The sequence below is a fragment of the Delphinapterus leucas genome, chromosome 2 (assembly GCF_059928025.1).
Source record: "Delphinapterus leucas isolate spDelLeu-1000000601 "Yukka" chromosome 2, BTC_Dleu_Yukka2, whole genome shotgun sequence".
Taxonomy (NCBI): Eukaryota; Metazoa; Chordata; class Mammalia; order Artiodactyla; family Monodontidae; genus Delphinapterus; species Delphinapterus leucas.
Genome location: NC_143130.1, coordinates 180,414,641 through 180,441,572, shown reverse-complemented (window position 1 = coordinate 180,441,572; position 26,932 = coordinate 180,414,641). Strand labels below are relative to the sequence as shown.

The 26,932-nt window shown below is 63.3% G+C and overlaps 2 protein-coding genes across 3 annotated transcripts; one reads left to right on the top strand and one right to left on the bottom strand.

The window, feature by feature from the left end:
- The first annotated feature begins 1,756 nt into the window (after positions 1-1,756).
- On the top strand, positions 1,757-13,105 carry TMEM179 (transmembrane protein 179). The gene is made up of 4 exons (XM_022575948.2): positions 1,757-2,061; positions 9,513-9,650; positions 11,352-11,430; positions 12,842-13,105. The coding sequence occupies exons 1-4, from the start codon at positions 1,757-1,759 to the stop codon at positions 13,019-13,021; spliced, it is 702 nt and encodes a 233-aa protein (XP_022431656.1). The 3' UTR covers positions 13,022-13,105.
- A 3,675-nt stretch (positions 13,106-16,780) lies between these two features.
- On the bottom strand, positions 16,781-21,150 carry C2H14orf180 (chromosome 2 C14orf180 homolog). Of its 2 annotated transcripts, none has more exons than XM_022575949.3 (4): positions 20,776-21,150; positions 19,088-19,217; positions 17,451-17,486; positions 16,781-17,000 (listed from the first exon to the last, which is right to left on the bottom strand). In XM_022575949.3, the coding sequence occupies exons 1-4, from the start codon at positions 20,884-20,886 to the stop codon at positions 16,795-16,797; spliced, it is 483 nt and encodes a 160-aa protein (XP_022431657.1). In that variant the 5' UTR covers positions 20,887-21,150; the 3' UTR covers positions 16,781-16,794. The 2 variants fall into 2 exon arrangements, with proteins under 2 accessions (XP_022431657.1, XP_089762427.1); XM_089906301.1 differs by having other exon boundaries at positions 19,088-19,214.
- Positions 21,151-26,932: the final 5,782 nt, after the last annotated feature.

The following is a 26,932-nucleotide window of genomic DNA, read 5'->3' as shown; positions in this document are numbered from 1 at the left end:
TTAAAGTGACTGCAAAGTGAATGTGCAATGCATAGAGACAAATTACACATAGTACCAGCATAGGAAAAGATGCTCAACCTCACGATGGTAAGGGAAACCCAAGGTTACACATCAATGAAGACTGATAGAATTTAAATGCAACTGATTTTCTCAGTTTTGGAGAGGGTGTCTGCAGCATGGATGAGAAGGTAAGTTGGTGCAACATTTTAAGAGACCAGTTTGGTAATTTCTGTCAACTCTTATAGGTGCACACCCCATGACCCAGCAGTTCCTCTCCTAAGAACTTCTCTTTCAGGAAGTACCTGTACAAGTGCACAAGCATGTGTGTACAAGGAAGCTCACTCAACAGTATTTGAACTAGCAAAAATGGAAGACATTAACCAGCGAACCAAAGAGGGATAGTTACGCAAATTGTGGAATCTTCATGATTATGGACTTTTACACAGTTATTAAGAAGAACGAAGTAGATCTCTATGTGTGGGCAGGGAATAAGGTCCATGGCATACTGCCGAATGAAGGAATCAACCTGCAGAATGGTGTGTACAGTATGAAGCACTCGCGTAAATTGTGTGTGTTTATGCGCTTAGCAAAATGTCTAGAAAAGTAGAAGTCAGACTGTGAGGAGTGGTCACCCCAGTCATGTGGCCGGATCGGGGTGGGGAGGGCAAGAAGGAGACGTTGTCTTTTTATTTTATACATAACATCTATGTGGCTTGACTCTTAAAATGGGCATATATTACTTTGGCAATAAAACAAAAAGGTTTTTTCAGCGCTTGCAACAAAAAAGTCGACGTAATTTTAAACCGGTTGGCAGTGTCTCTTGGAAGGAGGCTTCCTCACTCTGGGAGTTGGACTAAATGTGACTTAGTCTCAGGGGAGCTAGAAAAGGCATTACTTCCATTAATTAATGCAGCAGCAGATTCCATCTCGGGAAAGGCTGTCTGAGCGAGGTGCCCGGGGCATCCATTATTTATCTACAAATACCAACTCAGGGCTCTGCTTGTGCCAGGCAGTGAGAGATATCCCTTCTGAGGGTGCTGTGCCGGAGAAGCACAGACAGCTAACAGAGCCACTCTGTCCTCTCGGCACCCATCTCTCCGTGGACGACCCCTGTGCCACTTCCTCGACCCCAGATCCTCCCCTCTCCGGCCCATTTCCCGTGTACTTGGTGCACTCCAGGACCCCCGAAAAAGTCATTCCAGTCCGGACTGAAAAACTCACTCCCACCCCTCATTATGGGCATCTTGAATCAGTCCCTGTGAATCTCTCTCTCCTAGCCTCCTTTCCTTAACGCCAGTGGGGCAACTGGGGACCTGGGAACCATCGTATGTGAGGCCCGCACAGATATAGCTCCTGGTACCAGAGTCGGGTCTCGGTAAGCCGACATAGCAACCTTCCCATTCCCTCTCCTGGCTTCCATTCCGCTTCTGCATCGGTACACCCGTTCTCCAGCGTGGCCCACACCCACCCATTGTCCCCTTTGCCCCCTTTCCGCGCCGCGAGCCCGCCGGTAGCGGTCCGTGGTGCTGACCGCAGGCGCGGCCCGCGCTCGGCCGCTGCGCACGCGTCCCGGGCGGGGCGCGCAGGACCCCGCCGGCGCCGCCACTGCGCAGCCTCCCGCGCGGATCCGGCCTGGCTTGCGCGCGGCGCCGGGAGACTCCCGCGGCCTCGTCTCCCGGCCTGCGCCCCTCGTCCCGCGTCGCCAGCCAGCCCCGCGGCCTCCTCCGGCCGCTTCCTCGGCCCGCCTGGCCCCGCCATGGCGCTCAACAATTTCCTCTTCGCGCAGTGCGTCTGCTACTTCCTGGCCTTTCTGTTCAGCTTCGTGGTGGTGGTGCCGCTGTCCGAGAATGGCCACGACTTCCGCGGCCGCTGCCTGCTCTTCACCGAGGGCATGTGGCTGAGCGCCAACCTGACGGCGCAGGAGGGCGAGCGCTTCACCGTGCAGGAGTGGGGCCCGCCGGCCGCCTGCCGCTTCAGCCTGCTGGCCAGCCTCCTCTCGCTGTTGCTCGCCGCGGCGCACGCCTGGCGCACGCTCTTCTTCCTCTGCAAGGGACACGAGGGGTAAGTGGGGGCCTCGCAGCTGCCCTGCACCGACAGACGCAGCCCTTACCCCTGGCACGGCCCCCCTTCCGTGCCCACAGCGTCCCAGGCTCTCCCTGACAAGGAGGAGGGTGAGTCCCTGCGTCTCCCCATGGTCTCAGAGGCCCGAAAATATCAACCATCGGCCCTCACCACTTCCACGGAAACTGCCCTTTGTCTACACGCAGAACCGAGGGGCCATGGCGTTCTCCGTACCAGGACAGTGCTTCCCTCTCCAAGCGCGCATCACCACCCACACCCCGGGGTGCAAGTGTTGCCTCGTCATCTCGGAACCGATTTGGGCCTCCCTCTCTGGCCCAGCGGGGCCCACGCCCGTCAGCACCGCGGACAGCTCCCAGCCGGGTTTGGCCTGCTCCCAGCTCCGGGTGGAGGGGGAGGGACCAGGCAGGCAGGGGGCCGACCCGGCTAACAGGGGATACTCCCCCGTTCCCAGCCTCCTGGGAAGGAAAGCCGGAGGGAAGCCCTCGAGGCCCACCGCTATGGCACACACCTTGGCTGGGGGATGGGGGAGAGGGAGCAGCAGGTGTGTGGGGCCCCGCTAGCCTCCGCCCCCCTCCCCCCCACCCCGCCTCCATTGTTCTCTTCACCTTGTCCTGTCCTGGCTCTGTTTTGTGAGAGAGTGGGATGTGGGTCCCTGGGCTGGGGTTCTCAGCCAGTAACACTCCCTGGGCCTCTACCCCTGTGGGACCCTGTGTGGCCCGCCCCACCCACGCCCAGGCTGTGGATCCCTGCGCCCTGGAGCGGCCAGGTCTCCCGCAGAGGTCCCGGGAGGCCGCTCCTGCCTGCTGCCTGCCCTCGCATCTACGTGGGAAGTCCACGCCTTCTCCCAAACTCTGCCCCCACCCTCACCCCCATGCATCATATGCTGGTAGCTTTTAGCGGCTTTTCACTTCTTCCGGGGGGCTGGGCTCTGAGGCTGTGAGTGGGCAGGGACTCCTGAGAGCTCTTAGCTTGGCTTTGGCATGGAGAAAGGGGCTGGAGAGAGGAAGGGGGGCTGCAGGTTGAGGAGGAAAGGGACAGCTGAGGCGGGGGGAGAGGGGTGAAATCCAAGCAACCCATGTGTATGAGTTTCCAGGGGCTGCTGTAACAGAGCACCACAAACTGGGGCTTAAGACAATTTATTCTCTTACAGTTCTGGAGGCCAGAAGCCCCAAATTAAGGTGTTGTCAGGGTTGGTTCCCTCTGGGGGGTTAATATTTTCCAGGCCTCTTCCTAGCTCCTGGCGGCCGCTGCAACCCGTGATGTCCCTTGGCTTAGGCCTTTGTCGCTCCAATCTCTGTCTCCCTCTCCACATGGCCTCTTCTGTCTTTCCTTCTTCTCATAAGGATGCTAGTCATTGGATTTGGGGCCCACCCTAAATCCAGGATGACCTCATCCTGAGATCTTTAGCTTGATGACACCCACAAAGACCCTATTTCCAAATAAGGTCACATTCACAGGTACTGGGGGTGCAGATGTGGGCATACGTTGTCAGGGGATGCAATTCAAGCCAGTGCACGAAAGTTCTGCATTCGGGGTCTGCAGAAGCCATGTGTCAGCCCGGGGCGTCCTCCGGGTGCTGTGTGTGGGGTGGGAGCTCTTCCCAGGGTGAGCCCGGGCCAGTCCCGGGGGGCGCCTGCCCTGCTTCTCCTTCCCTCCACCCACACGATGGCTGGTGTCCCGAGGAGGCTTTGAGACACATCTGCACCTGCGGTGCCAAGCCCACGTGGCGCCCGGTCGGAGTCTCCAGTACAGGTTGGGGCTGGAGAAGCATCTCTGATTACGAGACAGGGTCTGAGGCAGAGGAGGGGCGGTCAGCAGGCGGGGTAGGTTGAGGTCCCTTCAGGCTGGGAAGCTGAGGGCAGTGGGCACAGGCCGGGCGGGGGCCACGGCTTGGTCATCAGCTGACGTCCATGGTTGCAGCTTGTCCCTACAAGACAGGTGGCCTCAAGGCATTCAGGGTCTACCTGGTGAGGATGTGTAAGCAGCTCTCTAGGTGGGTCCCAGCCCCCCGTGGCTCCGAGTGGTGGGAGACTTCAGAGGCACCACCAGAGGCTGGGAGCTAAGAGCCCAGAACCTGCAAGGAAGGAATCCTGGTCACGCAGGACCGCCTGTTTCACACAAGTTGGGCAGCAAACCTAGGAACCTAGGGACAGCTTCTGTCCTTTGTCATCTCATAGAAGGTGTCCATCAGCTCTGTGAAACCATCCCCATCCCCATCTTAAAGACAGAAAACTGAGGCTTGGGAGTGTACATGCCTCCCTGTGCTCTTTCACTGTGCCCGTCCTCTGAGGACAGAGGGAACCTGTGCTCCCATGGAGGTGGCCTGGTTGGAGGAACACATAGGGTCCTCTGTCCCTTTGCGTCAGTCCTAGGGGCTCATCTGTCCTGCCACCAACGGCCTCGACCATGGCAGCCAAGGCTGGGCCACGCTTCTCTTCTCCAGGGACATCTGTTGCAGAATGTCCTTCTCAGCCATCAGGAATTCCGGCCCAAGGCCACAGGGTTGTCCCGCTGCCTGTTCCCACCCTGTCCACCACGCAAGCCAGTTGGCAGTTGGTCAGCTGTGATGACATCTGTCACAAGTGTCATCCTTTCTTCTTAGTTTGGGTTGTAGGAGCAGGTCAAAACTCTTGTGGATGTCCAGTCCATGGCTATGCACCTGAGGGGACCCTGGGCTGGCTGAACCCAAAGTGCACACATACCTTGTTCACCTCTGTGTGCTCAGGGCTGAGCACGGGGCATGGTGCCCAGGAGTCACCAAATTAGTGATTGTTGAGTGAATGACAGCAAGATTCCTGCCCCTTGAGGTTTGCTGCTTCACAGCCACTCACGGGCCCTGATGCCTTTGCAGACAGTCTGACCAAGGGTTCAGCCCTCTGGGCTCGCTGTGTCAGCCAGGTCTGGACCTGTGGGAAGGCTGGGTCTGCCTCATCCAGCCACGGGCAGGACGGTCAGCTGAGGGCAGCCAATTCCAGCACAGTTGTTGGTCAAGCTGCATAGACCAGGCGAGCAGGTGCTGGGCGGGTACAGGGACGGGCAGGTAGAGAGAGCAGTGTGATGGACGATGGCTCTCAGGGGTGTTGATGGCCACCGGACATCCGGCCCATGAAGGACACCACTGCCCTCCTTAGACTTGGGTTCTTTTGTTTGTTTGTTTTTTTGCGGTACGCGGGCCTCTCACTGTTGTGGCCTCTCCCGTTGCGGAGCACAGGCTCCGGACGCGCAGGCTCAGCGGCCATGGCTCACGGGCACAGCCGCTCCGCAGCATGTGGGATCTTCCCGGACCGGGGCACGAACCCACGTCCCCTGCATCGGCAGGCGGACTCCCAACCACTGCGCCACCAGGGAAGCCCTAGACTTGGGTTTTTAGAGGGCCCTCCCTGTTTAGGGTTTAGTGTGCACCCTAATTCTCCTAAGAGTCCAACCTCAGACCGAGACCCAGGGTGGAACCCTACACTTTGATCTGTGTGAGGGGCTCACGGCTGGGTCTCGAGCTCGTGGTCAGACGCAGTGTCCGTGGTGCCAGTTCCCTCCTCGTGCAGTGTGTCTCTGTGCAAATTGGGGACCCCTGATGGCTTGTGCCCGGGGGTGTGGAGAGTAAGGTGTCGGGGCAGCTTTTTGTACAGGGGGTGTCATCCCGGTTGCTGGCTGGGGGAAGGAGTGAGTGGATCAGTGGCACCTGTGGCTTCCGGGGTCATTGCTGTTTCGGGCCCCTGGCTGAGCTGAGGGTGAGTCTTGGGCCTGGGAGCCGGCAGCTTTGCCGGTCCAGGTTGCAGTGGTTTGTGACTGACGGCTGGGGAGTGCTGGGTTAAAACAGCCCATCTGCCTGCCCACACGTGTCCCTCAGCCTGCAGATCGCTCCCAGGGCTTCCCAGGATAGCTGTCGCCATGGAGATGGCACATCCAGGCGGGGCACCCTGAGAGGCAGCGGGAGAAAGATGAAGTTAACCCTGTGAGTGCTGGGCTCCCGTTCCTGACCGCTGCCCTGGCCTGTCGTTGGGAGGAGGGGGTGGGAGTCGTGTTGTGAACGCTGGGGGGCCGGGGCCAAGGGAGGCTCCCACACACCCGATTCTTCAGAAATCTGTAAAGCCAGAGCACATGCCAAGGAAATGACCAGAAGCCGACGGGAAGGGCAAGAGGAGGCTGCTGGCTGGCAGGACCCCAGCACGGGCCCTTCCCTGTCTCGTGGGATGGAGACCCCAAAACTGTGCCCATTTAATAGGGATGCGGCCGGAGTGTCGGTGGTTTCTGGCTCTCAGAGACTGTGCTGTAAATCGCCCTCAGAGGTGGGAAGGGGCAGCTCTCCGACGGGTCGGCTGTGTCTCAGGCCCGCTGTGCCAGGGGTCCCACGAGGGCACTGCTGTGCACGCGGGGTGAGGGGCCCTCCTGGGCCTCTAGAATTCGGTGCAGGATGGGCTTGGGGCCCCCCCAGCGAGAAGGAGCAGGGTTTGACGCCGGCTGGTCCCCCGCTGGCCTGCCCTCTGCACCCTGGCCGTCCCTCCTCCCACAAGCCCCTCTGCGGACAGGCTTCCTGGGGGGACGGCAGAGGGCTGTCAGCGGACGGAGGGCACCTAGGGAACCGGCCGTCCCAGGGGGCTGGACTTCTGTGCCAAGAGCGGCCTGCTCCTTTGCTCTGCCTGTGGAAGCTCGTCCCTGGCCTCCCTGGGACTGCCATGTTCTCCTTGGCTGGAGCCGAGTGTCCATCCAAGATGGAGATGCCAGGGGCGTAGGCTCTGCGTAACCTCTGCTTTCCTTGGAGCACCAGCTCCTGGGAAGGGGGGCTCCAGTGGGCTGGGCCTTCCCCAACCCCCCAGCCGCACCCAGCCCCACGCTGCCCCACGGGGGGCACAGCTGACCGTGAACCCGTCTCCAAATCTGGTTCCCAAGGGTCACTCAGCAGCTTCTCCATCCCTGCTTCCCGCAACCCATCTTCTGTGGCAACACAGGCCCCAGCCCGAGGGCTCCAGGTGTGCCCCTGGCTTGGGGGTCAGAGGGCAGTGAGCCCGACCCGGCCTGGATGATGGGCTGAGGTCTGTCCTGGGGGGATGAGAGCTCATGAGTCGCCCCGCAGCTACGTGCCCTTTACCCACATAAGCTCCCTCAGTTCCCACCGTAATCTGATGTTACAGAGCAGAAATTGAGGCCCCCAGAGTGCCTTGCAGAGTGAAGGTCGCACAGCTGGCAAAGGGCAGACCGGGCTTGACACTGCCTCTGCTCGGTGACAGCTTTGGTGGGGGATGGGCCATAACGTACCTCTCTTCATAACTATAGGCCCCTGGCCCCTAATTCGAACTCTCAGGGCCAGATGGATTTTGCAGTTCAGAATTGTGTCCATCAGGGTCCCAGGTGGAGATTGATGACCGCCCAAGTGAGGAAAACCTGAAGACTAAGGTGTGGGCCAGGTGTGGGACCCTGTCACCATGCCCGGCCGAGGGGCTGGGCAGGGTTACGTGGATGAGGCCGCCCAGAGGGACAACCTTTGGTGGAGGGACACCGCCAGCCTGAGGCTGACCCCAGGAGGGACCTGGTGATGAACACCCCCCATCCCCACTGTCACGTCCCCCCGGGACCCCATTAGTGGATGCAACCAGGAGCCAGGGAGAGGGTGGCCCCCTCCGTTCGGCCCCCCAGGCGGAGAATGGACGGGACGTGATCTGAAGAGCAGCTGCCCACGATGGTCCAGTTCGGGCAGGAATTATGGTGCCACCCTCACAGGGTGAGACACAGCAGGGCGTGGGCAGCTTGAGACTCAAGCACAGTAAACACACAACCGTGACACTGAGCTGGGCAAGGACCACGGATGCCCGGTGGGTGCAGGGCCAGCCTTTGGAGAATTGCGGATGGGGGGCTGTGGCAGGCGTGGAGCTCCCTGCGCATGGCTCTCACCTTCGTCCCCTTGGCCTGGATCCTGGGTGTGGAGGCCCCACGTGTATGCAGGAGTGCGAGTGCAAACATGGGGCCAGACCCGCAGTCCCGGCCCTTTCAGGTGTGATGTTGGGGTTTTAGGAACATGCTCGCCCCTCCTCTGACGCTCTTGTCGGGGTGGCTCAAGCCCTCCCAGCCTTGGTACTCAGCAGGGCGGCCCTGGATTGGGCCTGTCGATAGCAGCCCTGAGGGATCTTTCCCTGGGGATGCGGACGGTCCCGGCTGTGACAAAGCAGCCCGGTCATTTGTGCTGTGAGTCGGGCACTGGTGACCTCGGTTTACCATCTGCCCGTTTTTCTGAGGCAGCTCCTGGGCCGGGACTGCGGCATCCATGCTGCACTGTCCTTGGGGCCCAGCACAGGGTGGGTGGAGGCCCAGAAAGCGTCGGACGGGTGGATAAATGAAAGAAACAACAGACGCAGGAGCGGTGCGTCCATCGCTGCTCGGCCTCGGCTGAGTCACCGCGTCCGGTGACGACAGCTTTGATGTTTTCTTGGCTGAAACCCCAGCTGACACCTCGTTTAGTGAATGTTCCCCGTGAAGCCAGATTTGGTCAGTCATTTCCCTCAGATTCAATGTACTGCAAGCACTGATGTCCACATCAGACCTGCAGCAGGTTAGATGTAGGTCTAGGCTGCTGTCCCACGTGGGGGCATTCCCTCTGCCCACCCCAACCCTGCCGTGGGGCAGCCCTGCGCCCCCTGCCCCCTGTGGCATCAGCTCGGCCGACTGCTCTCCTGCAGGACTCTGGATCTCCAGGGGGTGTTTTGGAGATGGTGGGACGGTGGATGCTTGTGGGCCGGCAGGAGAGTCTAGTGGGCGGGTGTTCCCACCACGTCCCTCCCCCCACCGGCCGTGCCATTGGAGGGCAAACGTCGGCGCCCTCTGAAAGCACCCCAGTGGGAGCCGTGCTCCCATGGACCCTGGACAGGCCCTGACCCCATGGGGCATTGCAGCCTGGCCCTGAGCGAGCTCTGCCCTCTTGGCCTTGCCTCCTGGGTCCCCCAGGTGCCCGCTCTGGTCACCCCTTGGCCTTTCAGGTTTCAGTGGAGAAATCAGAGCAGGGTCACAGACCCCCAGGCAGGTGCAGGCCAGCCGCATTGATGACTGTGTGGGTAAATGGCCTTGGTGGGTGCCCGCGAGGGTGATCCACCTTGAAATGCTGTCTGACCTTTTCAGCATGGGTGCTGGTTCTGATGCTTCGGAACCAGGCGGCCTTGGGTTTGAATGGTGGCCGTGACTCTGCTATAAGACGGTCCCCAGTCCCGGGCTTTGGGAGGATGGGCTGGGCAGTTCTGGCTGGCACGTGGGCCTGTGGGGTGAGGAACGCTGCCGGAGGGGAAGCGACCTCTGGTGGCCCCGCTTGGCCCTACCCCGTCATCTGGGGCCCAGACCCCAGCTGGGAACCCGCGGGTCGGGGGCTGCCTTCCTGCTGCCGCCTGGCCCGCAGGGGTGCTGTGGAGACGGGGGTGGCGCGGTGACCGCCCCTCCCACCCTCGCTGCAGCTCCTTCCTCCACGCCTTTCTGAACCTGCTGGTCAGCGCCTTCGTGGTCTGCCTGGTCTTCATCGCCAGCACCATCGTGAGCGTGGGCTTCAGCATGTGGTGTGATGCTGTCACTGAGAAGGGCACCGTGCCCCACAGGTGCGCCCTGGGCCCCGCCCGCCTTTCCTAGGATGATGGCTTCCTGCACGAACCCCACCCTGAGCCCGCAGCTTTGCTCATCCCGCCTGATCCCCATCCTGTGCACACCTGGCCACCCCTGCCCTGGGGCCCATACCTCCTCCCCAGTTCAGGGAGCCCACAGCAGCTTCACACAATAGCAGGGCCCCACAAACCCTGGGGGTGGATCGGGGTATGGGGGGGTTGGAGGCCCAGGAAGTCGGAGGTTCCGGCTTCCCCGTCATTGCTGGCACGCGGTTGGGTGACAGGACCCCCTAGGGTGGGCTCCAAGTCCCGGAAGGCCCTGGAGAGCCGGCCCTGTGCTGCTGTTGGGGGCAGAGGCCTGGGCCCAGGTGTGGTAATGAGGAGGGTGTGGAATGTAAGCATGGAGGGGGTGGGGACGGTGAGGGGCGGGAGTGGAAGTTTCTGGTCGGAGGGTGTCGGGGACAGAGGCCTTCAGGGCTGGGACGGATGCTCTGGGCCCTGAGCCAGGGGCCATCTCTGGCTTGGGGGCGGCCCACGGTGGAGCATGGTGACTGCCTGACCCCCAGCAAAGGGCTGCCCACTGCCCAGCCCTAAGGGGCATCATCTGGTGCCCCAGGCCGTTCCCCTGGAAAGGCAGGGACCCTGGGGTTACCTCTTCCAGAGACTCCAGATTCTTTCTTTAAGAAAAATCAGATCTGGAACCTTAAAGTATAGAATGGACAGAAGATCCGAAGTGGGCGGGGGCGGGGCGCATCCACCTGCTTACCCTGCACCTTCACCTTGGGGGTCCCCGGGGTGCCTCTGTAGCAGCTTGGGGCACACAACAGAGGAAAGTTCAAGCACCCTGTGTGGGTGACTCTTTTGCGGTCCACACCAGGGCAGCCCCTCTGTGGGCTGGGGTCTTGCCCATGCTGAGCTGTGCCCTGCCTGATGGGCCCCCGGCCACCTGCGTTCTCACCCCACTCCCCCTCGACCCCCCAGAGCCCTCAGAGCATGGGCAGGCCCCTGGGTATGGCCTTGGGCTTCTCTAGAAAGAGTTTCTTTACCCTCACAAACTCCATTTCCAGCCCTTAAACCCCCTTCCAGGGCCTGCCTGGACCTCTGGGCCTCCCTCTTCCAGGCCTCACGCTCCCGTTAACGTGTCCTGCCATCTCGGGATGCTACGGGCCCCTGAGCCCAGGCCTCATTCACTCCAGGCTTCTGAGGCTGGCCTGGCCCAGCCTGTCTACAGACAAGGAGCTTGTACAGGTCACCAGCACGTTGCAGTTTGCCCTGCTATTCCCCGCTGGTTACATTGGCCTGTGCCGCCAGCCCCAGGAGGTGAAGAGTGAGTGGGTCAGGTGGGTGGGGCTGCCCCCATGGATGCCCATGGCGCTTCAGCCGGGCTACTGTGTAGCTCAGTCCGGGGACCAAGGGGCTAGAAGCAGCAGCTCTGCGCCCCTGCTTCTGAGGCCCCTGGCTCTGCAGTGCTGTGGAGCTGTGGGGGCCAAGGCTGGAGTCTCCAGGAGAGTGACAGGCAGCGCTGGTGGCCCCCACTGTCCAGCGCCAGATGGGGGCCGGGCCTGCAGGTTCCCTGCCCCACCCCACCTGTCTGCCCCACCTTGGGGGCAGCCCCTCGCCGTTCGGGGGTGATGCTCTGCTCCCCCCCATGCTTGGTCCCCCAGCAGTCCCCATCCACCCTGCGTCTTGCCATTTTAGCTGCGAAGAGCTCCAGGACATCGATTTGGAACTGAACGTGGACAACTCTGCCTTCTATGATCAGTTCGCGATGGCCCAGGTGGGTGGAGCTGCCCAGGCAGAAGGGAGGCGTGCATTGTCGGGCAGGGGGTCATTCACTGCTGAACATTCACGAGTACACAGCCCACCCCCTCACCCCAGCCGGGGCAGGAAACACACTCGTAGCTAAGGACGGTACCAGGCAGAGGAGATAGAGCTGGGTGAGCACTGGGCTGGGGGAGCAGTCGGGAAGGCTTCCTGGCGGACGGCTGGATCTTGGAGACTGAGAGGATGTTTGCAGGGGGTGGGGAGGGGTGGGCTGTGGGGCATCCTAGGAGGAGGGAACAGCTAGCTTCTGAGCTAACTGCAGAAGCGGGGAGGCCTGGGGAGTGAGGGGGTGGCCCTGTGCTGGGTGGTGCTGGGAAGGAAGCCGGGCGTCATCCTGGGTCTGCAGTGCCGGGCCCGGGAGTCTGGATTCTGGTCCTGGCACCAAGTGGGCCCTCAGATAGACGCTTGAGGGCTAACAGTGGGTCCCCAGAGAGGGATGCCGAGGCAGTGTCTGAGGAAGGGTGTCCCGGGAGGGGGTCCGCCCCTGCATTTGGAGGAGCCCCCCAGCCACTGTCGGGGAGACCCTTCTCCTCCAGTCCTGCCCTTGTATCAGCTTCGTCCCCTACCCTCCAGGAGACCACAGGGCAACTCTGGGGACCCTGTCTGCTGGAACACAGGCATGTCGGGACATGTGGTCAGAGAGGGCCTGTCCCTCAAAATCTGCTTCTGACCCTGACGATGACCCTGATGGCAAGGATGACGGGGCCCCCCGGGCAGGGGGTGGGTCCTTTCAGCACGGGGCAGGGCTCACCAGCCTGCAGGTCCACCTCTGGACCCGCATTGGCCAGTGGCTGGTCTGAGGACTCTTTCTATGGTGAGGAGGCCTGTGGAGGGTGCTGGATGTCGTGTGGGTCCAGCTGAGATGAGCTGAGCCTGCCAGAGACACCTTCACACAAATTTAGTGGGAAATGTTCCAGCCTGAATTTATGGAATTTATGCCGATCAGCTCAAGGAAGGTACAGGCTAAGTCTGAGGACAAACACCCTCAACTGTGTCAGTTTAGTTGCAGCTCGAGGCTGGTTCTGATTAAACTGTTTCCCCTTCAACTGTTTGGAAACAGCAGATAAAGGTCAATTTCTTCCGGCGACTGGAAGAGGCTCCATTACGGATGAAACGAGCTCCCTTGGAGCCGAGCGGCCCCAGCTCCTCGCGTGTCCTGTCGGGGTGCGAGCGTGGGCAGTTCCCAAAGCGTTTGCACAGCTTGGGGGCCGGGAGGGCCGCCAGATGCCGGGGCTGACGTCCCCGTCCTGTCCTGTCCCCACAGCACCTCGTTCCTTCCCCAGCGGGTCTGTCCTTTTCCCGGGGGGTGGGTGGTGGCCACTGGGTCTGGCTGGCCCCCTCACCCCACCCTCTGCCCCCCACAGTTCGGCCTCTGGGCCTCGTGGCTGGCCTGGTTGGCCATCACCATCCTGGCCTTCCTGAAAGTCTACCACAACTACCGCCAGGAGGACCTGCTGGACAAGCTGGTCCACGAGAAGGAGCTGCTGCTGGCCAGGCCGGCCCCCCACGCCTCCTTCCAGGGCGAGAAGAGTGCCATCATCTAGGCCTGGCCCCGGACACCCCGTCCAGGGCACATGGCCTGCCCTGGGGCCGCGGCCGGGGCTCTGCCCGGCCCCCCGCGACTTGCATGCCTCCCCTTGGCACTGCGTGTACTGAGCGACCCCCTCACCAGGCGCCCCGTTCCCAGCCTGAGCCGCGTGTGGACAAGAATCCCACCACCTGCGAGACAGAGGCGAGTGTGGGACGGAGCCGCCCTCTGGCCCCGGGTGGTCCCCACCCAGGGCTGAGTCCACTCTGCTGCGGCTCCTGAGCCCCGGGGTCCAGACTCGTCTCAGCTCAAGAAGCACAGGGACGGGGGGCTGGGCCTGGGGTCAGGTGGTGGCTTCGTGGGTGTCCTGGGGACTTGCCTGGGGAGGCCTGGGGGGCCCCCGTGTGGGCTGGGCCTGGACTTGGGGTCGGAGACATGGATTCCAGATGTGGAGGTGCCATTTCGCAGGGGATCGGGGGCCAGGTGCCACTGTGGTGTGTGTGTGCATGTGAGGCAGGTGAGGGTGTGCGTGTGTGTGTGTGCACATGGGCCTGCATGGCGAGGTCTGAGCGCGCAGGTGGGCGCCCATACACAGGTGTGTGGGAGTGTGCAGGTATGGGTGGAGACCAGAGCGGGCAGCTGTCTGCAACCCCGTCCCCGGGTGCCCCCAGGGCCCCTTGCACCCCAGAGGAGGGGGCTGCCTTCCCAACTCAGGAGGCCTCGAGGGCACGGTCCTGCCCCCTCGGCAGCAGGTGGAGGAGCTGGGAGGGGAACTGGGACCCTGGGGCTCGGTGACAAGCCACCAGGGGGCTGCTTGGCTGTGGCCCCCCCTCCTCTCGGGGCTCCCCGGCTTCCGCATCCTGTCGTCCGTGTCCTGTCCGGGATTGGGGTGCCCGAAGTGTAAGCACGCCCCGCCCCTCCCCTGAGCTTAGTAAATAGTTTCCTGGTGTGGCCCGCGTGCTAGTTTGCCCCCCATCCTCCAGGGGAAGGTGAGCCCCCAGCTCCCCATGTCCATGGCTCTCACCACCAGTGGATGGTTCAGTCTCCCAAAAAGCGGGGCAACGGGGCGTCCAGAGGCCACGGATCTGGGCCTGGGTCAAGGTGCCAGGTGTGGCGGGCAGCCTGGGCCCGGGAGGTGAGGCTGCAGGTCACTTGTCATGACGCTGCTCGGCTGGCACCTTTTGGGAGTGGGGGCTTGGGACCAGGGCGACTGAGGTTCCTGGCATCTCAGATGCTCTGGCCCCGGGCCTGGCTGAGAGTTTTGGGAAGAGCAGCAGGGTCCTTGGGGAGGTGTTTTGACAGAACCTGAGGCCCCCGAGGGGATGCGCCCGCCCTAGTCCACTGGCCGTGGGGACCCTGTCTGGCCCTGGACAGTTTCTGGTCTCCAGCAGAAGGTGGGGTGGCTCTGCCTTGTCCCCCATCAGGTAGCAGCTGTCTGGGCCCTGGAGGGAGGAGCAGGGCCAGGATGTGGGCTTCTGGAGCCTGAGGGTCTGCTGCGGATTTGACACTTGTGGGTGGCCTGGAGCTGGCCTGAGCAGCACCTTGGTCAGGCTAGCAGACACCTGCATGCACTTACAGAGCGGGCCTGTCGCTGACACACTGGTTGGCTGCACCGGCACCCCCAGACCTCCCCACCCTGGGGGCTTCTGGGAAAGGTACAGCTGGCCCCGGGGAGGGGGTACTGGGACAGGAGCCGCGCGCCCTTGCAGTGGGCAGGGGACGGACCCTCCGGGGCTGGACAGGAGGGGTGGCCGTGCCTCTGAGGCTCCTGAGGTGGGTCCACCTGATCGCTTCCATGATGCCTTGCTTCTCCCCGCTGCTGTTTGATAATGGACATCGTGTTTTACTTCCACTTCTGGCTTAATTGAAAGTAAAGATTCTTAAACTTAAATGTATCCATCCATTTCTCAAGTCAAAATAGAAACAAAAATACCTGAGCCTCTAAAGTGGACAAGCAGGAATCTCTTTGCCCGTCTTTTCTCCGCCTCCAGTTTGCCTTTTCTCCATTGTTCTCTCTGCTTTCGATTTAAGACTTAAAGCACTGCACTCCGTGTTTGCTCCTGGAGTTCTCGAAACTTACTAGGAACTGGGAGTTGGTCCCCCTCCCCCACAGTGGCTGTACCCTCACATCTGCACATTTTCTCATGGGTTCCGTTCTCACTGCTTCCTGTCGAGACTTCACGGGTGTGAGGATGGATTTCAAATTTTGGAATTCTTGGGGTTGTCGGGTACGCCTTGAGCAATATTTTTCCGAAAACAATGGGGGTCATGGTCTCTGGGACCCTCCAGGGCTGAGCATGTCTTTGCAATGAACGAACAGCCCTTAGCTGAGTGCAGCGGCCATGAGGAGGGGAGTGCCGCAGCCCAGCCCCTTCTGGGCGGCTCCCCGCCCCACCCCGCCCCCCAGTACCTGCCCCAGGGCTGTGGCACTTGGCTTAACCTGCTTATCCTCTTCAGGGGGCAGGGTGAGATGAGGCTTGGGGTGGGGAGGGCTGGGGGGTGTGTGATGCTGGAGGGTCCCAGAGGGCCAGGGCCCGGAGCCCCGCCGTGGTCCCCCTAGGCCACCGCTCCTGGAGGTGGACCCCTCTCGGCTGGGCTCCCCACTTGGGGCTCCCCAAGTCCTGAAGCCCGAAGGGACCCCGGAGCTACCGCCCCGGTCCCTGAGGCCAGAGGGGACGGCTTGCCCACCTCTGCTTCAGCCACTGGAGTGACTCCCACCGCAAATCAGTCCCCATTTCCCCCCTTTGGGTAAAAGTCCCCAGACTGAAGGAGGTGGCAGTGTGTTTTAATGGAGAATCAGCATCTCCCCACGCAAGCCGTGGGAACAGATACTTAGAGAAGGCCCGCGGGAGGCGCAGCACGGCACCCACGGCTGCGTAGACGCTCGTCTGAAAGTTACGGGGGTGCAGCTTCTCCCCTAGCGGTGCCTCCTGGTGTCTGACCCTGGGCCTCCCTGCTTTGTTCAGGGCCCCGCTCCATGCAGCGTCTGAGGGGACCCTGGGGTCTGTCATCACGTGGCCTCCTTGGCCTGGCAACGGGGCTGAAGGCTCGGCGTCTACACAGTCATGGGACTCCCAGGCCGCGCGGCGCCGGCTGGGACCCTGGCGCAGACGGCTGTGTCCTGAGGGTGGTGGGGTCCTCTCGGCCCCCCGATGTCCTCTCTGCGCCGGCCACACCCCCAGGCCGACAGCTAGGCAAGAGGGGATCCCCAGGCGTTGGGCCCGGTGCAGGTGTCAGACAAGCTGGGGGCTCCGGGGCCATGCCCTGCACGTGGCTGCAGGAGGGAGTACCCCCCACCCCGCAGCCAGCGCCTCTCCCACAGGGGTTTCGGGGTCTGGGCTGCAGGCCCCAAGCAGCAAAAGCCCGGTTTTACCTCCTCCCAGGACTCCCACAGACACAGGGAGGGTGTCCCCGTCCTCGAGGGGCTACACACGGCCACATCCGGGCCGGGCCCAAAGTCACCAAGAGTTCCCGCTGGGGCGAGGGAGGGGCCCGAGGGGTAGCCTGGGGGCTGGAACCTGTGGGTCCCTGAGTTTCAGTGGTGGAATTCTTGTTCCCCTAAAACCTCACAGGGCACCCTAACGTGAAATAGGAGGGGCTGCCTGCCGTATCCAAGGCCGCAGCACCCCACGTCTGATCTCAAGCCGTGGGGCCCGCTTTCCCAGTCACCCTGCCTGCAGCAGCCCCGCTGAGTCCAGGGCTCAGGGCTGTCTGCAAGCCCCCAGCCCCAACCTGGGGCTCTCCCTCTGCAGTGCTGCCCCTGGGCCCGGGGGAGGTGAGCGCCGGCCATCAGAGCTGCAGGAGGTGGCGCCAGCAGGCCAGGGCCACGAGCTGCAGACGCACGCGGAGGGCCAGGAGCCGGGCCCGGAGGTCCTCCAGGGCCAGTGCCACGGGCTCGGCCCGGCTGCAGCACAGCCCCAGCGCCAGCACCAGCAGGATGCACGCCGTCAGCCGCAGGATCAGGGCACCGTCGCGGGGCCTGCGCCGGCCGGGCGCTGGGGCCGAGGGGGACTGGTGAGCCCGGCCCGCGGGCCTGAGCCCCGGCCCCAGTGAGGACCCTTGGGCGCCCGCCTCCCTGCAGAGCTGGTGGGGAGGCTGCGGTGGGCGGGCACGGCTCACCCGGAGGCTGGCACCTCGGTGCTGCCCGTCGGGTGGGCCCCTGTGGCGAGGGTCTCCCCGTCCCTATCTGGGCCTGCGATCTCCTTGCAACAGGGCCTCCCGTAGGCTCTGCCCTCGCACCCTCCCTGGGGAAGGAGTGAGGGGGGCAGACGGTACCCCAGGGGTGCTGCCGCCGACCCGTGACTGTCAGGGGCCCATGGCCCTGCCGGGGTGGGGAGCCCGGCTGGAGCAGTGGGGGATCTGGCCGTGGCCTGGAGCTGGGGCTATGCTGGGCAAGCGTGTGGGCTGGGGCTTTGAGGGATGAGGGCCGAGGGCTCAGAACTTACCCCTGGCCATGGCGGAGGGCTCCCTGCAGGCGATGTCTGGGGAGGAGAATGAGGGTGGGTTCGGGCGGAGCGGGGGGTCACCCCGCTCGGAAGGCTCGCTGCCTCCGCCAGCCAGAGTCCCCGGGGCCCCTCATCTCACCCGCCTACCCTAAGGACCCCAAGACGGGCTGGGTCAGCTAGAGCTTCCCCGCTTTACAGATGGAGACTCAGGTCGCCGTAGGTCCTGACCCGGCCGGCTGTCCATATCCCCCGGCCGGCCAGGCTGCCCGGCACCACCCAGGGTTCTGCCCCAGCCTCACTGATTCAGATTCTAGCTTCCAGGTGCTGGCGCTGCTCTCAGAGCCTTCCGGGGGCCCTGCGGGAGTGTGGGGTGTCCCCTGCAGCAGCCTGGGAGGAGGAGGCTGCAGGGGTCCTGGGGGGTAGCAGGGCATGGCACTTTGGAGAGGCAGGCAGGATCCCCCACCTCCTGTCCATTCCACTTAGCTCACTGGGGGACCCCAGACCAGCCCCGGACTGTCTGGGCCCTGACTCCCCACCTGAGAGTCTGCTTCTGGGGCTGCTGGGAAGCTCTGGAGGCGGGTGCTGAGCTGTGCTCTGGGGGTTGGGGGCTGGACCGGGGAGGGCAGGGTGGGTGAGGACCCCTGCGGGAGGCCCGGACCCGACGTTTAATTACGATGGGCCTTCAAGGGAGACACTGACACACGTCGGGGGAGTGAGTTTTATCCGCAACTTGGTGGGACTCAGGGAGCACCTCCCTTGGGGGGCTGTGGAAGCAGAATCTAAGATGCTCCCACGATCCCCCCAGGTCCTCACCTTTGTGTGGTCCCCTCTGCTTAGTGTGGGGGGCTTGTGACTTGCTTCTACCAACAGAACATGGCAAAGGGGCAGGGGTTCTGCAGCTGTGATGGAAATCCCCACAGCGGACTGAGTCAATCAAAGGGAGATTGTCTTGGGTGGGCCTGACCTAATCAGGCGAGCTCTTTATAAAAGAGGGTCATATAAAACAGCTGCAAGGACGCGAATTCTGCAAATAACCCTGTGAGTTTGGAATAGGGTCCCGAGCCTCAGGCGAGGCCCAGCCTTGGCTGACACCCTGATGCCTGCCTTGTTCTTTGCTGCGCCCAGAACCCTGACCCACGGGACCACTGAGATAATCAGCGTGGGTTGCTTGAAGCTGCTATGTTTGTGCTGATTTGTTACGAGGCATAGCTAGCTGATACAAGGGCACTGTCCCACGGGAAGGGCTGGAGAAGGAGTGAGGTAGACTGGGGTGGAGAGGGGGCTCTGGGAGCAGCACCAGGACCCTAGGGACAGGGGGCGGGGAGAATTTGGGAGGTGGGCAGTGAAGGCTGAGGGGGTGGGAGGAGCTGAGGGAAGGAAGAGCGGGTGGGCTCTGGGAACGCCTACCCACTGGCCTTTCTTCAGGAAGACAGTAATGACTTGGGAAGCTCTGGTTCTATTTTTCCTGCCAGTTGCTGTTTCTTTGACCAGCACTCTGTTCAGACCGACCCCGTGGGCCTGGGTTTTATTGGGGTTACACCTGTGAGGGCAGGGCAGTGACTGTGGTCCCTGCGGACAGCCCTCGGTGAGATCCTGGGTGATGTCCCCCCACCCCGCCTGGCCCGCTCGCCTCTTACAGTGGACGGCCACCTCCAGGGGCTCGCGGAACCGCACGTGCCTCGTGGTCCTCCGTGGCTCGGCCCCATGGCTGTGGCGCTCCTGCGGGCTTCGTCTCAGGATAGAGGGGGGGCCCTTCCTGTCGTCCTCCTGGGGGGTGGGAAGCAGAGGGAGGCAGGCAGGAGTGAGCCCCTCCCGCCCAGCCCCCCCGAGGCTGGAAACAGGCAGCCCCAGCGGCATCCCTGCCGTCTCCTCTGGCTTTATGCAGCAGGGACCAGACAGGGGCGTGGAGACCCTCTGCGGACCTGCCCCAGCCCCAGCCTGGCCGTCTGACCCCCTAGGGCTGCTGCCAAGTGGTCAGGGCTGGGACAAAGCCACCGGGACTGGTCACGACTGGATGGCCGTGTTAGCGGGGACGGGTGCGGTCCGTGATCACGCAGGCCTGTGTCTCCCGCCCTGGCTCTGCCCCCACCCATCCCGACAGGGTCCGGCATCACTTCTCCATGTCAGTAACAGTGACAGCGGTTGTGGCTGGCATCCCCCGAGGACTGACTGCCTTCACGTCTGAGCTGTACACACGGAACCTCCCTGCGCCCCGGGGGGCTCTGCCTGGTGGCCTCCTCTGTCCAGGGGAGGCCCTGCCCGAGCTCAGCGCCCTGTGACTGCCCAGCAGCACCACCCGGAGCCCACCGTGGGACAGCTCTCGCCGCACACTGGGCCGCGGTCGCTCACCTGTGAACGAGGGGAGGTGTCTGAGCAGGGGACCACTGGCCCAGGGCGGGGGGAAGAGCCTGGACACAGCCCGCCCAGGGGCCGCCCTCCCACCCACTGTGTGTTTGGAAGGTGGAGCCAGGCGTCAGCAGCCCGCTCCGACCTCAGTGTTCCCATCTATCAAATGGTGACAGCAGGCTGTTCTGCACGGACACCCTGTGAGTCGGGGCCGTCTGTGAGACGGCCTCCTGCTGGGGGGGCCACCGGCTGAGTGAGCCTGCTACTGGCCTTCGGGGCTGAGGCCGTCCTGCAGGGGCGGGAGACCCACCCGGGCCCGGGGTTTGGCCCAGCTCATGGCTGTCCTGTTCCCGTGGCTGGGACACCTATGTTTGTGGCCTGCCCTGGCCAGCAACGAGCTCAGAGGCTAGATCAGGACTCAGGGCGTGAAGTCGGGGCCCCACTTGCTCCTTGGGGAGACCCCCTTACACTCCCTCCCTCTCCTGCTGCTGCCAACTCTCCCTCGTCCTGGACCCGGTCCTGACAGGCTGCGTCCTGTCACCTCGCTGTCCTGCTGTCTCCACCCACCCCCACTCCAACACCCGCCTCCCTGCGCCACCAGAAGAAGCACCAGACTTGCTGCTGCCCTGCTCCTGAGCCCTCCATGGCTCCCACCTCCTCTGCCTCTGCCGCCCTTCCCAGCCCCCGGGACTCTGCTCTGACCCATCCTCCAGGCCCCTTGTATGCTCTACCCCCACCTTCAGCCCTGGCCAGATGCTGTGCACTCCTGGTCATTCTGTGCCCCAGCCTGGGGGCCTCTAACCCTCTCTGCCAGCCCCCCTCCAGCCCCCCAACTCAGCCATTTCCCTCCCGGGGGTCCTGGGGCTGCAGACAGCTCGGGGAAAGGGCAGGGACCACATTTCCCTCTTCTGCTCTCCCTCCCTGCCTCCAGCTGAGGCCGCCTCCGCCAGCCCAGCGCCCACCCAGGGCCCTGCCGCACCCTCCCCGCCCCGAGCACGGGTGAGCCTGGAGCCGCCTCCTCATTCTTTCTGGTCCGATGCCGCGTCTCTGGCAGGGAGTCGGGGCTCAGGGCGTGTGCCGCCGTCTTCATTTACTGGAACATGGTCCTAAGATAAGCAAAGACATTATTTATTGCACACGGAACACTCCTCATAGGACTGAAATAAAAGGAGGAGAGGTTCTTCCCAGGAAGCTGGGCTGGCTTCCCTCTTCCCATCAGCCTGGCCCACAAGCAGACACTGCTTTGCTGGGAGGTGCTCCAGGGGCAGAGGAATCCTGCCTGCCCCAAACCGAGATGGTCAGCAGCTTTGCCTGCTGCCAGTCTTCCTAATTATCAGCTTTAATGGCTGCGTAATATTCCACAGGGCTGATCCCATAATTTACACCCACCCTCCTCTGGAGGTTTGCATTTTATTATTGTCACTTGCAGTTTCTTTAGGTCACTTGCAATTTTCTGAGGCCATAGATAAGATTGCAATAAACATCATTGCTGCCCTGCTTCTCGGGATGCTCCAGGCGTGAATGATGGGGTCCAGGGCTGGGCTTTGTCAGGGCTTCATGGGGGCTAGGACAGCCTTCTCCAGGGGTTCGTGGGGGCTGCAGCTGGTGGGCCCGCCCCTCAGTCCTGCCCAGACTCTCTCTGTCTCTCCCTCCCCCTCTCTCTCCCGGATTTCGGATTGCTCAGGTACTAGGTGTAAGGTGGTACCTGCCCTCTCTCATCAGCGAGCCTCTGATTGCAGCGTTTCCCATCTCTCCTCACTAACTGAAGCCCTTCTGGTGTGAATTTTCTTTCACATCCTTTGAAGGTCCTTGACTTTTGAGACGTCCCGCTGTCCTGCTCCCACCGGGCCTGAGCAGGGGAAGCCCGGCAGGCATTTGGCCTCAGTCCTTTGAGAGCCCTGTGGGGTGATGGCCCCCCACCACCGCCTCCTTGTACATGCGGGGCAACGTGGACACCAGGGCCTGGTGCCAGGTCCTCTCTGCCCCCCCCCCCCGGACCATGAGACGGGGTGGGGTGGCACGGGAGCCATCTCCCCTCCTATCCCCAGCCCCAGGCTCTGCCAGGGGTCTCTGGTCTGGGTCCTTGGCGGCCATCACTGCTCCCTTCCTGTACGGTCAGATGTTTGCACTTTATGAGGAGTGTTCTGGCTTCCATCCACCCTCCAAGGACCCTGCCCCCAGGGCTTGAGATGGAGCTGAGTACGGGGCACCTCAGATGAGCTCCTTCGGGGCCTCCCAAAGGGGAGCTGCCAGGTGGGGGAGGGCTGCAAGGGGGACCGGTTTGGGGGAGGGCTTTCTCCGCCTGGGAGATGACAGGCCGGCCATTCAGTTATTTAAAAAAGGAGCAATTTTCTCCTATCTGAGCATCAGGCTTTTTATTGCAAATAGGGTTGTGGGGGAGCCGGCCAGCCTGGGGAGGAGGGACGGGGAGGGAGGCCTTATCTGAAGGACCAGGTCTCACAAAGGGTGGCCTGGGGGCCCAGCTTCAGCCCCGGGGGGGGGGGGAGGGGGGCGGGGAGGTGACAGCGTCACTGCCAGTGGGCCCAGCTGTCAGAGCCCCTACTGTGCCCCGGGCCCTACCCCCGGGCCGGGGGTGGTGGGACAATGTGTGTGTGTGCACAGCTGTGTGAGCACTTGTGTGTTTGTGAGTGTGCACGTGTGCGAGTGTGTATGTGTGTGTGGATGTGCCTGTACGCATGTGTGTGTACATGCGTGTGTGCAAGTGCAGTGTGGTGTGTGTCCCTGGCAGCGGCTCCATCCTGTGCCTCCTGTGACCTTGTGTGACCTTGGCAAGTCGCTTAACCTCCCGGTGCCTGTCTGCTTGGCTGAAAATGGAAACAGCCGTAGCAGCTCCCCCGTGGCTCCGGTGGGGGTGAGTGAGGCAGCTCACGTCAGGGCTCAGAGGCGACCTGGGGACCCGCCTGTGCTCACGGCCATCAGCGTGGTCATCACTCAGGGAGAGGGCGTGACCACCTGGCACGGAGCCTGCATACACGGTGAGAGCCTCCTGTGGGACGTCCCCTCTCCCGCGCCTCTCAGGAGCCCTGGGCCCTCTCTGGCCTGGGCCTTCGCCTGGGCCTTGCTCTGCTCCCAGGTGCTCCCCGAGCCCCCCGAGGCCCCTGTCCTCACCCTGCCCGGCAGCCTTGCTCAGGCTCCAGCTTCCCCCCTGCCTAGAGGAAGTGGGGCCTCTGCAGACCCCCAGGACTGGCCTGAGTCCTGGGTTCTGCCCTTTTGTCTCAGGAGCCTCGGTCAAGCGGAGGGCCTGCCCCAGGCCTCAGTTTCCCCACCAGGAAAACGGAGGAGGGGTGTGCAGCTCTGGTTGGCTCAGCAGGTAAAGGCTGCTCCGGGTACCACCTCTCACCTGCCTCCCAGGCCTCCTCCGGCGCCAGCAGGGCCCCCTCCACCCTGGCTGGATGGCGAGGACAGGGCCCCATGCGGGAGCTAGAGGCCTTGGGCTCTGGCGGGGACAGCGTGTCAGACGTGTAATACGAGCGCCCTGGCTCTCAGGCTGCCTCGTGACAGATGGGAGATAAAGGGTGGAAAATAGCTCTGGGCCTGGGCCTGCGGAGTGTCACCCCCTCTCTGCCGCGCCTCTGCCTGGGGAGGGCACGCCCCCTGAGGGTGGGGCTTCTCAGAACAAGGCCTGGAGAGGAGGGAGCACTGCCCTCCCTGGGGTGGGGACCTGCCCTGGGCTCCCCCAGAGCTTCTGTGACAGTGCTGCAGGCCCTGCAGGGTGCCGAGCGGGGGTCCTCAGGCTTCCGCCCGCGTTCCAGGAGAAGGGGGTCTGGCCAGGACTACACGCCCACAAGACCCCCACCCCTGACGGTCCGCGCGGTTTGGGCGAGCACCCTCCCTCCCGCCCTACCTTGATGCTACGCCTTTGGGAGACAGCGATCACACCCACAGGGGTCCCTGCAGCCCAGCTCTCCACCCCTGTCCCCCCACCCCGCCCACTCCCCCGGCCTCCAGGGGGTTGCTGGCTGGGCGGGGCCCACTCCACCTGGTTCACCGCCTCAAGCAATGCTGAGTCCTGGGTCCCGGCCACCTGTCCTGCTGCCTGCACCTGCCCCACCACTTGTGACGCTGCTCACTGGCCCGCCTCCTGTGGGCCAGGCTGTCGGGGCCCCGGGTCCGTCCCCCGCTCCCTCCTCCGTCCCCCGCTCCCTCCCCCGCGGCCTGCTGGCACATCTCTGTCCTCGCTGAGGGACCTCTGAGACCCCCGGCGCGGTGCCGGCCCTGCACAGGGAGGGCCCTTCCTTGGCTCTGACCCCACGCCTGGCACCCGGCTCAGCACCCACACCTGCTCCATCACCCCTCGAACCCTCCCTGTGCCTGTGCGCCCGTGGGGACCCCAGGGCTCAGGGGACAGACAAGCTTGCCGAGTCCTGCAGCCCCCAGGAGCCCAGGCTTGGGTCAGCAGCGCCACGGCCGGGCCCCTCCCGCTGTCCTGTTGCCGCAGATACCTGCTCCGGGGCTGGCGGAGAGCCCACCAGGACCTTGCCGGGGAGGTCCTGCGCTGTAACTCACACACCACATACACATGCACACAACACATGCCACACGCGCACACACACAGCCCACATGTACACATATCACATACAAACACACACACTCATACACATATGCACATCCCACATCCCACACACACGTTTCTCACACACCCACACACACACACGCACATGCACCGGCCCACCTGGGTTCCTGCAGCTGTCGCAACCCTGCGTGAGCTCGCGCACCTGATGGCCTATAATCCGCTGGTGATTAGAGCCTCCAGCACAGTGGGAACCGGAGCTGCGGCGGCTCGCAGGCCAGCCGCAGGCCAGCCGAGAAGTTTCCATTACAGCCACGGGGCAGTGGCCTCAGCGGTCCTCTGGGCTGTCCTGCCCTGAGGCGTTCTGGTGGCAGTTTGACCCCCTGCCCAGAGCAGCTTGGCTGAATTAAGGGGCCTGAGACCACGAGCTGCACGTTTCCTCAGCTGGGGAACGGGACGGAGGCTGTGGACACCCCCATGCTGGCCTTCCCTCTGGAGGGCGGGGAGCAGAGTGAGGGTGGCTGGCTCCCAGCTGCTCCCAGTCCAGAGCTCACGGCCTGGCAGCTTCCCAGATCACACCATGTCTGAATTAAGCCAGGGGAGGCCCCGGGGGGCTGGCCTTGCTCCCTAGGCCTGCCCGGCACGGGGATCCAGAGAGTGGGAACTGGCCTGGTGGCCCCGAGGCCCCTTCCACGCTGAGATGCGAGGCCCACACCTTTCTAGGGCACATTCAGGACGTGGGGTGGCAGCAGGACCGGGTGATGGCTGTGTGCCTGCTGGGTGCGTGGGGACAGCCAACCTCGGCCTCGGGAGCCCCAGGTGATAGGGCAGGTGGACCCCCACCCAGACACTGGCCACATCAGTCCAAGTTCCAGCCCCCAGGTTCTGCCCACTGTCCAGAGTGCCGTCGAGATGGAGAGCTAAGCCTCCCAGGGTACCTGCACACAGCAAGTCCCAAATAAACGCTGCGCCCTGAGCCCCACGTGCACGGTGGGCCAGGATACGGATCCCCTCTGATTGAGTCAGCTCGGAAAAGAGCCGTGTCTCTGGGGCTGCCCAAAAGCCATGGCCTGGGCTCAAGTGACCCCAGTAACGCATCTGTTCCCTCTGGGCTTGGCCCACAGCAGGGCCCCCGAGGACCTCTGGGAAGGCTTGCTGGTGTCAGTGCCCGACCCTGCAGCCTGTGCCGTGGCCCGTGCAAGGTACCCAGATCCCAAGAACCCTGGCTCCCGTGCCTCGGAAGGCTTGGGTCCTCGCGTGGTGGAGCGTGGAGGGACCCGCAGTCCAGCTTCGCCTGCACATGGCCTCAGGCAGGAACGTGGATGAAGGGCCGATGGGGCCCTCATGCCAGGCCTGGCCGCGGGGGAGGGGCTCAGAGCACCAGTGGCCTGGGACATGGCTGAGTGCGCCGACCACCCACGCTGTACACACCAAACACGAGGTTCAGAGGGGCCGGGGCTTCTGAGGTCACCCACTGCCTGGTTTGCCTGGGACTGTACTCGAATGAGCGCTGAAAGCGCACAGCCCGGGTGGGTGGGATGGGCGGCCCCCCAGCCCCCGTCCAGGGCCACAGTGCGCGCTGCCCGGCCTCAGTCCACTGCCCGCGCCCACCAGCAGTGGGGTCTCCGCCCGCGTCCATTTTGGGGAATCTCTCTGCTCCGGCAGCCTCATTCCCAGATGGGGAGTGAGCGTCACCTGTGCCCCTGAGTGGCTCTCACCTGGCTCCCTCCTGGGTCTGTGAGGGGTGGTGCCAGCTGGGCTCTGTGGCGCCCCCCAGTGGGCACCGTGCAGCATAGCCCTGGCCTGGTTTCGCTGGCGGTGCCCTTCCTGTGCCCTGGAGGGGCGGGTGCTGGGCTGCTCAGGTGAACGGGGCCGCGACTGCTCAGCCTCCTGCTGCCCTGGTGGGAGCTGCCGCCTGCCTGCCTGTGGAGCCAATCTGTGGCCAGCCTGTGTCCCCGCCCCAGGCCCCTCTGCCAGGTTGCAGAGCCCGGCCAGCTGGCAGAGGCTGAGCTATAATTACCTCTCCTCTTTGGCAGAAATAGCAGTGACCCCAAGGACAAGCCACTGGCCCCAGAGCGGGAGAGGAGGTGGCCGTTTCCCAGGCCCTGAGAACACAGGCCAGGCCTGCAGAAAAGACGAGGGGGCAGTGCCCCCTCCCTGCCCTCCAGACCCACATGTGTCTTCCCAGGCCGGTTCTGGAGATGTGCAGCTCTTGGAAAACCCAAGGGCCGGCATCAGAGGCAGAGTGTTGGGTGGGGGAGAGGCGGAGGGTGGGGTGATGTGGGGGCCTGGCGGGGTGCAGGCTGTCGGAGGGTGGGGTGATAACAGAGTCCAGCCCCCGACTGACCCTGCCCCAGGGTGGAGCCCCGAAAAAGAGAGGGGCCGGCCCTGACCCCCACTCCTGCACCCTCATGAGTCCTGCCTTGGGGTCCCAGGAGGAAAAGGCAAAGCACAGATCTCAGGCTGCCGATTAAGGGCACAACGGCTGAGTCCCGACGTTGCCTCAGAGCTAGTAAATTACCCAAGCAAACTGCTACGCGGGCAGCGGGACAGGGCATCCTCAGCGACAGCCGGCGCCAGCCGTTCCCTCCCCTCAGGTCAGCAA